Source organism: Mizuhopecten yessoensis, unplaced genomic scaffold (genome assembly GCF_002113885.1).
Source record: "Mizuhopecten yessoensis strain PY_sf001 unplaced genomic scaffold, ASM211388v2 scaffold10529, whole genome shotgun sequence".
Taxonomy (NCBI): Eukaryota; Metazoa; Mollusca; class Bivalvia; order Pectinida; family Pectinidae; genus Mizuhopecten; species Mizuhopecten yessoensis.
In genome coordinates, this window is record NW_018408592.1 from 847,038 (window position 1) to 856,936 (window position 9,899).

At 37.2% G+C, this 9,899-nt stretch overlaps 1 protein-coding gene across 1 annotated transcript in view; it reads left to right on the forward strand.

Annotated features, from left to right (window-relative positions):
• Positions 1–9,899, forward strand: part of LOC110460991 (gelsolin-like protein 1) — a 40,348-nt gene that overhangs the window by 23,363 nt on the left and 7,086 nt on the right. Inside the window, exon 7 of the mRNA XM_021514250.1 lies at positions 9,254–9,381. Within this exon, the coding sequence (XP_021369925.1) occupies positions 9,254–9,381 (128 nt within the window). The remainder of the gene's footprint in view (positions 1–9,253; positions 9,382–9,899) is intronic.

Sequence of the window (9,899 nt, forward strand, 5' to 3'; positions counted from 1 at the left end):
CATATGGATTGATCATGTGATACAGTATATGGGTTGATCATGTGATACAGTATATGGGTGTGTCATGTGATACAGTATATGGGTTGATCATGTGATACAGTATATGGGTNTGGGTATATCGTGTGATACAGTATATGGGTTGATCATGTGATACAGTATACGTGTTGATAATGTGATAAGTATAGGTTGAGCGTGTGATATATAATATGAGTGACGAAGTACAGCTATATTTCGATATAATGCCTCTCCCCCNAGTATATACATAAGTTCTGATGTTATCAAGTTCGTTTAAGTTACGTTGAATTCGACTGAATCTGAAAGTCGTGGAAATAAAACATTCAATAAACATGAGCGATACAGTTCCTTTGAACCTATGAAACAATTTGATTATGTAATATCCGCGAGTTGTTTGTGAACATAAAAATAAGTGTATTCAGCAAATACGGATGCATTTTTCTAGACCTTACTATATGTATAGACCCTATGTAGACCTTTATACATGTCCCTGACCCACAGGTCAAGCGTTGATGACAGGGTCTGGAAATGACTCAAAGTAGGTCTCCTATATAGAAATGTTATACACAGTACCTGCATAGAATGTAAATTACATGTGTATTTAGCATACCGACAGTTTTATCTTGTGTGAAACATCTTGCCTTTCAATTTAACGGCAGTCCTAGCATTAATTGTATTGTACGTACGGCATCATTTATTGACTTCGATTCACATACATTTACTATCACATACACATCCCTAAGGGTTTACTTTGATCTCATTGGTGTGGTCAATGGCAAGGAAGGTATTGACAGCTGTACATGTGTACACAGTGTGACCAAACTCTGGACCATCCTCATAGGGATCAAGTTGGTCAAATACATGACAATTGTGATGGATGCAATACTTGGTTAATTGGATGGCATATTCAGATATCAAATGAATTGTCAAATATTAAATTTCTTCACTTTCCAACGTGCATACATGTATATGTAAATAAAGACCAACTTGACATAGCCCTTCTTTGTATAATCTATATGTTGACCGTGTGATAATAAGTAGTGTTACATATGTACGGCTGGTCGACTTTATGTGTTAGCTATCCTGTACGATAATAGGTACTTTGACACATTCGCCTCAGTAAGACTTCATGTGTAGCCCAGGATGGCAGTGAATGAAGGACATCACTAATCTGTGATAAGTGAACTGTATGTAACGTATGTTAAACATTCCAGGGTTGATTAAACAGAAGCAGTACGATTGGAAAGACTCGAACCTCGCCCTGTTTGGCTCGGACACCGACAGACAGGTCAAAAGTAGGTAGTCGTCCACTCGACATTATATGTCAGACAGGCGTTTGTTTATTTACATCACCGGAACACCTCCGTCGGTATCAACGGCAGTCCAATTACAGACCTTTCATCAACATTAGCACTCGGAACACCCAGGCCGATTCACTCCATTTAATGATGAAATGGACTGCAATCGGGGCGAGGTGTACCAAATGCAACAATTGACCGAAATGAATCAGCCGAGGTGCTCCGATTGTATCGATGGATGTGAATTCGAATGGCCCTGAACTGGAAGAGAAAAAAACATCACCTGTTGAGCTATCATCAGTGCTATTCTTTTGGTTAAAATTCAAAACAAAATCTTGAATTACTTGTAGGTAAACTTTTTTTTATTGTTTCGTGTATATTACCTAATTCTCTGAAAGTTTCCTACTTTCGTCGTTATTTTTAATGAATCACGTACAATGCATATAAAAAAGAAAGTTATTGGTCTGTCTGACATTTATTGGCAAAACACTCCTACCAAACCAAGGAAGAAATATTTTAGATAAAGGCTATACACCAAGTTATATATGTTATTACCAAGGTCATTTTTGTAAAATATTTGATAAATNCGACAGTTTTATCTTGTGTGAAACATCTTGCCTTTCAATTTAACGGCAGTCCTAGCATTAATTGTATTGTACGTACGGCATCATTTATTGACTTCGATTCACATACGNAGCCTACACTGAACAAACGTTGCCATACAGCATTTTTGTAGTTTTTGTTAGCTTTGTAGCTCATGAATGGGACGCTCATTCTTTTAGTTGCTAAATGTTCTATAAAGAAGAAAGATATCCTCGAACCGTTGATAAATGTGTACACCACCGATCCAGTGTTAGCAAGTTTGTATTTCCTCCTGATCTCACATGTCATATATCCTTCATTCCGTTCTAAAATCCGAATATCTGTGGAATGCTAATTTTGTATATGGTAGACACAAATCATCTAGTTTCTGGCCTGAAGAACATAAACGTATACAATATACCTTTATTTCTGTTGTTGTCTTGGTTATAAAGCATGTTTTTACGATTAACTGCTTAGTTTTATGTTACCAATTTATCATGTTATATTTGTATGTAAAACAGTACTCTTGTATTTATAGAGGAGTCTGCGGAAACTGAGCCTGCATGGGAAAAGGCTGGAGAGAAAGTGGGCATACAGATCTGGAGGATCGTGGTAGGTGGCTCTAGTCTAGTGTTGTCACTGCTAATATAGTACTATTATAAACAATGTAGGTGGGGCTGGTGTAATCACTGCTAATATAGTACTATTATAAACAATGTAGGTGGCGCTGGTGTAGTCCGAATTATTCTGACGTTTTATCGACTTTTTTTTATATCGGACAAACTGATATAAAAAAAGGTCGATAAAACGTCAGAATAATTCGGACTAGCGCTGGTGTTGTTACTTTTAATAAAGTAGATTACAATAAACAATGCAGGCGGCGCTGGTGTCGCTACTAGTAAGACAAAATAGTGTAGGTGACACTGTTGTCAATGCACTAGTAAAATTATTGTTCGTTAAAGCTGGTAAGAGGAAGCTGTTTCGGATTACACTAGTTTTGATATTCTAATAAATCGATGATCAGATGATCGATTTTCAACTTTACACTTTCTGATATGTTTTTCTTTAATTTTTCAAACGGACTTAATCTAATCTAACTAAAATAACTAAACTGTCTAGTAGGGCTTTTAGGGATTTTGATAAAATTAAGATGGTTTTGTTCTTAGAAATTCAAAGTTACCCACTGGCCAAAAGAAGATTACAGCAAGTTTTACGATGGTGATTCCTACATCATCCTCAATGTAAGTAGTATCTAGACCTTTACACTGTCTTAATCGTAAACACATGTCTAAACCAAACCCTCTTTAATAACTGATGCACTTGTATAAACCATGTCATTTGTTTGGTCTCAATTTATACGTTTAACCCATGCAAAGCCTTCTGGTTGAAGGAAGTGCTTCGTCAACGTTCCATATGTTTTGTTACGTGATCTACACCAACCTAAGACAGAATAGCAAGCATGATTTCTTGGACGAAGTCGTAACAGCTCATCAACACAGTAACTCCATACGGAACCGGATGATAGAAAAGGGTTAACATATAGCAAGCCAATTCTATCGTTATTGAAGGAGCAATGTCGATCCTGTAAATCATAAATTTATATGAGAAATCTTATATCTTTTATAAGATATCTCGTAAACTATTCCGTCTTTGCGTATTGCAGAGTTATCTTCTCTTGAGAGCAGGTATTGATTGTTACGTCATTGGTTCGTGTGAGGAAATTACGTCGTTTTCAAAACATTGATGACGTTACTCTCACAAACAAATGACGTAACAATCAATACCTGCTCTCAAGAGAAGATAACTCTGCAATATGCAAAGACGGAATATGCATGAAGAGATCTTATGTTTTTGAGAAGTGTGTGACATAATACGATATGTATATCTTAATGGTGCTGTCTTATTAAAGCCTAATAAAGGGACCGATTGCCACGAACATTTTGTACTGTCGCTATTACTTCTTTGCTTATATGTATTCATAAGAATTCTTACATATTTTTATGAGATATTTGATCGACATTGCTCTTTGAATAATGTAAAGTGGGGTTGCTATATTAACTTTCAACAGTAGGTGCGCATGGATTCTGGAAGTAAAATTATGTAGGGGTTAAGCAGATCCGGTTTCTAAATTATCCTTTGTGACGAGGTCACATATATGAAAAATCTTGCTTTTGCAGCAAGGGATGAGGGATAAATTGGTTACCTTTTACCATCACGGATAGGGATAAAGTAGGTCATTTAACCAGATGTTTTTTTCAATGTTTTAGACATTTCAAGAAGAAGGGGGAGAGGCATTTCTCTACGATGTGCACTTCTGGATTGGCAAATACAGCACACAGGTAAGGCATTACAATATAGCCAAGTACAACACATAGGGAAGGCATTACAATATAGCCTAGTACAGCACGCAGGTAAGGCATTACAATATAGCCAAGTACAACACATAGGCAAGGCATTCCAAAATAGCCTAGTACAACATACAGGTAAGACATTACAGTATAGCCAAGTACAGCACACAGGTAAGGCATTACAAGATAGCCAAGTACACCACACAGGCATAAAGCATTACAATATAGCCAAGTACAACACATAGGTAAGGCATTACACTTTAGCCAAGTACACCACACAGGTAAGGCATTAGAGTATAGCCAAGTACAACACACAGGTAAGGCATGACAATATAGCCAAGTACAACACACAGGGAAGGCATTACAATATAGCCTAGTACAGCACACAGGTAAGACATTACAGTATAGCCAAGTACAGCACACAGGTAAGGCATTACAATATAGCCAAGTACAACACATAGGTAAGGCATTACACTTTAGCCAAGTACACCACCCAGGTAAGGCATTACACTATAGCCAAGTACAACACACAGGTGATGCATTACAATATAGCCTAGTACAGCACATAGGTAAGAGGTAAGGCATTACAATATAGCTTAGTATACCACACAGGTAAGGCATTACACTATAGCCAAGTACAACACACAGGTGATGCATTACAATATAGCCTAGTACAGCACATAGGTAAGGCATTACAGTATAGCCGAGTACAACACATAGGTAAGGCATTACAATATAGCCTAGTACAGCACACAGGTAAGACATTACAGTATAGCCAAGTACAGCACACAGGTAAGGCATTACAAGATAGCCAAGTACACCACACAGGCATAAAGCATTACAATATAGCCAAGTACAACACATAGGGAAGGCATTACAATATAGCCTAGTACAGCACACAGGTAAGGCATTACAATATAGCCAAGTATAACACATAGGTAAGGCATTACAATATAGCTTAGTATACCACACAGGTAAGGCATTACACTATAGCCAAGTACAACACACAGGTGATGCATTACAATATAGCCAAGTACAGCACATAGGTAAGGCATTACAGTATAGCCGAGTACAACACATAGGTAAGGCATTACAATATAGCCTAGTACAACGCACAGGTAAGGCATTACAATATGGCCTAGTACAACACATAGGTAAGGCATTACAGTATAGCCAAGTACAACGCACAGGTAAGGCATTACAATATAGCCTAGTACAACGCACAGGTAAGGCATTACAATATGTCCTAGTACAACACATAGGTAAGGCATTACAGTATAGCCAAGGACAACACACAGGAAAGGCATTACAATATAGCCTAGTACAACATACAGGAAAGACATTACAGTATTGCCAAGTTCAAGACACAGGTAAGGCATTACAATATCCCCGAGTACAACACACAGGTAAGGCATTACCATATAACCTAGTACAACGCACAGGTAAGTCATTACAGTATAGCCAAGTACAACACACAGGTAAGGCATTATAATATAGCCAAGTACAACACACAGGTAAGGCATTATAATATAGCCAAGTACAACACACAGGTAAGGCATGACAATATAGCCAAGTACAACACACAGGGAAGGCATTACAATATAGCCTAGTACAGCACGCAGGTAAGGCATTACAATATAGCCAAGTACACCACACAGGTAGGGCATTACAATATAGCCAAGTACACCACACAGGTTAGGCATTACAATATAGCCAAGTACACCACACAGGTAAGGCATTACAATATGGCCTAGTACAACACATAGGTAAGGCATTACAGTATAGCCAAGTACAGCGCACAGGTAAGGCATTACAATATAGCCAAGTATAACACATAGGTAAGGCATTACAATATAGCTTAGTACACCACACAGGTAAGGCATTACACTATAGCCAAGCACAACACATAGGTAAGGCATTACACTTTAGCCAAGTACACCACACAGGTAAGGCATTACAATATGGCCTAGTACAACACATATGTAAGGCATTACAGTATAGCCAAGTACAACACACAGGTAAGGCATTGCAATATAGCCAAGAACAACACACAGGTAAGGCATTACAATATAGCCAAGTACACCAAACGGGTAAGGATTACAATATAGCCAAGTACACCACACAGGTAGGGCATTACAATATAGCCAAGTACACCACACAGGTAGGGCATTACAATATAGCCAAGTACACCACACAGGTAAGGCATTACAATATAGCCTAGTACAACGCACAGGTAAGGCATTACAATATAGCCTAGTACAACGCACAGGTAAGGCATTACAATATAGCCAAGTACAACACATAGGTAAGGCATTACAATATAGCCTAGTACAACATACAGGTAAGACATTACAGTATTGCCAAGTTCAAGACACAGGTAAGGCATTACAATATACCCGAGTACAACACACAGGTAAGGCATTACAATATAGCCTAGTACAGCACATAGGTAAGGCATTACAATATAGCCGAGTACAACACACAGGTAAGGCATTACCATATAACCTAGTACAACGCACAGGTAAGTCATTACAGTATAGCCAAGTACAGCACACAGGTAAGGCATTACAATATAGCCGAGTACAACGCACAGGTAAGGCATTACAGTATAGCCTAGTACGACACACAGGTAAGGCATTACAATATAGCCTAGTACAACGCACTGGTAAGGCATTACTGTATAGCCAAGTACAGCACACAGGTAAGGCATTACAATATAGCCAAGTACATCACACAGGTAAGGCATTACAATATAGCCAAGTACACCAAACGGGTAAGGCATTATAATATAGCCCAGTACAGCACACATGTAAGGCATTACAGTATAGAAGGTACACCACACAGGTAAAGCATTACAATAAAGCCAAATACAGCACACCGTTAAGGCATTTCAATTTAGACATGTACAGCACAAGGTATAATACCTTACAGTTAATATAGTCATGTAATCAAATACCGGTCATACCTGCCAGAAAATACAATATAGATGTGTGGCTAAGCATCTAAAAACATATTTTAAATAAGGAATACCCTGTGTGATTTCGAGGAGTTATGTAAATTGTATGCAAAAGCGAAGTACACTCTTCTTACAACTAAATAAATTATTAATAGAAGTATTTCCGTTTTGTATGAATACTGCTTATGTGCGATTTTTACAGGTGTGTATGACATGGTAAGAGCGAATCAAACTGTGCCTATTTTCGTTATTATTCTTTGATTTACATGGATGAAAATATACCAGAAACGATCAATGTCAAGCCGAAATTTTCGTGAATACATGATTTTATATTTGGAAGGAAAGCCACTTCTATTGAAATCCTATTGGGGCTACAACTCTTGGTGGTCTAGTAACGGAATTACTTATATCATTAACGGCAGCCCTCGGAGTAGAACATGTACATGTAATTGAAGGAATACATTAGAAAGTAGAATGATATATCTAGTTCTTTACAAAGTGAGTCCCATATATCTACGCTTCATCCATCAACTGCACTGTATTATAATGGGAAGTCGACGGTTAAAAACACAAAGATCATACGTCAATATACCACATTGAATAACAGGGTTCATAGCGCGATAGAATTTATGTCGTATTTTGTTGCAAGTCTAAGGTTTTACCACACGCATACTTAAAGACGACCTTAGTCTTTTCTCTTTCCTTCTTTTACGCTTCTTTAACGCTTCTTTAAACAAATAAAGGTGGGCAGAAGCTGAAGTTTACAATTTGTTTTGTAAAATCGTAATGTTGAATACAATGGTTACTCGCAGCTCAGCATAATTGGCGAGGGGTATAAAGCAACAGGATTTGTTAGTCCGTGCACTCTTTCTCAATACGACTGGTTTAAAGAATTGCTTCCCCTTACCTGAATATATATAAGTACTGAATTTGATATATATCTATGCAACGCTTCAGTGACTTCTTAAGTACCCAGTATATCACTATATGAAGAATTGTTATGATAAGTTCTGGGTAACTATAGGTGCTACGTGGATATACTTGCATCAGTGATGCATCTTTGCTCGCTCTACTGAACGTAAGCTGAGGATCAACATTAATTTGACCTACATTTCACGCTTCAGTGAATCTGCTTAGAAGACATGGTCGAACGTCTAGAATTGTTTTTGTCCATATATGGATAATTCCTATTGCGACACTTACTATACTTTTAAAAGCATTTAATGTTGAATAAGCCTGTGTGTCTGTTATTATTATACCGCATAAAAGTTACTTATCATTTTTTGTTTGCAATATCTCCTTTGCACACTTGGTTTAAGTAATATGAATAGTAGCACTCTGTACCATTTACCATGGTATGGCATGTTACATTGTAACTTGGGCATACATCTGAATCATCTACGGAGTGGAGCATGTTGATGATCTCATCCTCTTGTTATACATGAACGATATATTGCCTTAGAATTTGTTTCGCAAAGTATATAGGGCGCTGTACAAATAATGTATATTATATATACTATACTATAATGTATATTATTGTTTATTTTGTACCCTCTGTCCCATTGTCTGTTGAACTATCTTTTAAATGTTAAGAAAACATTCTGTGATGCATGACATTGTGTATCCTTGGATGATATAGTTTGCGTGTTGTGTGACTTGTCAGTACATCGAATATATGCTCGCTGCACTTAGGTTTTTCTGAGTGTGGTTTTGAGTTCCTATGAGTGATTGTGTGATTGTAATTTTGTGGAAATAGTAATGCGATTGAAGTTTTGCTATAATAGTTGTGATTTTGCTAAGGTAGTTTAGTGTTTACAGTTTTGTGAGCATGGATTGTGTGCATGATTTTGTGATTGTAGTTTTTTTATTATGATTTTGTGAGTATAGTTTTGTTATACATTTTTTCGCTGTTTTCTTTTCGAAATATTGTTTACCATCTAAATTCTAGTTGAGACATGTACAGATGACTTTCGACGCGATTTCAAAAACAATGATTATGATCAATAAAATGAAATAAATTATTATGTCTCCATTTGAATTTATGACACCATTAGGATGAGTACGGTACGGCGGCCTATAAGACTGTGGAACTAGACACCCTGCTGGACGACAAACCAATCCAACACCGAGAGGTTCAGGACCACGAATCGGAATTGTTCAAATCATATTTCAAAACCATAACGTGAGTATGCAATAGGTGTTGATAAGTTCAGGTTAAATATTACGTCATAGAATATTCAGGTTGTACTAAAAACCATTTTGCGAGTTATCAATACGCTCTGATCAGTACGCAGATCTCACAACTTTTGACAACTGTCTTCGACCCATCTACAACTGTCACAAATCTTATTACAAAATACCTACAACTTTATATAGTTTATACTTTCAAATTTTACAACTCGGTACAACTCTCACAACTCTTTACAACTCTCACAGTTTTGTACACCGTTAAACAACTATCAACAACTCTTCACAACTCTCACAGTTTTGTACAACGTTAAACAACTATCAACAACTCTTCACAACTCTCACAGTTTTGTACAACGTTAAACAACTCTCACAACTCTTCACAACTCTCACAGTTTTGTACAACGTTAAACAACTCTCACAACTCTTCACAACTCTCACAGTTTTGTACAACGTTAAACAACTCTCACAACTCTTCACAACTCTCACAGTTTTGTACAACGTTAAACAACT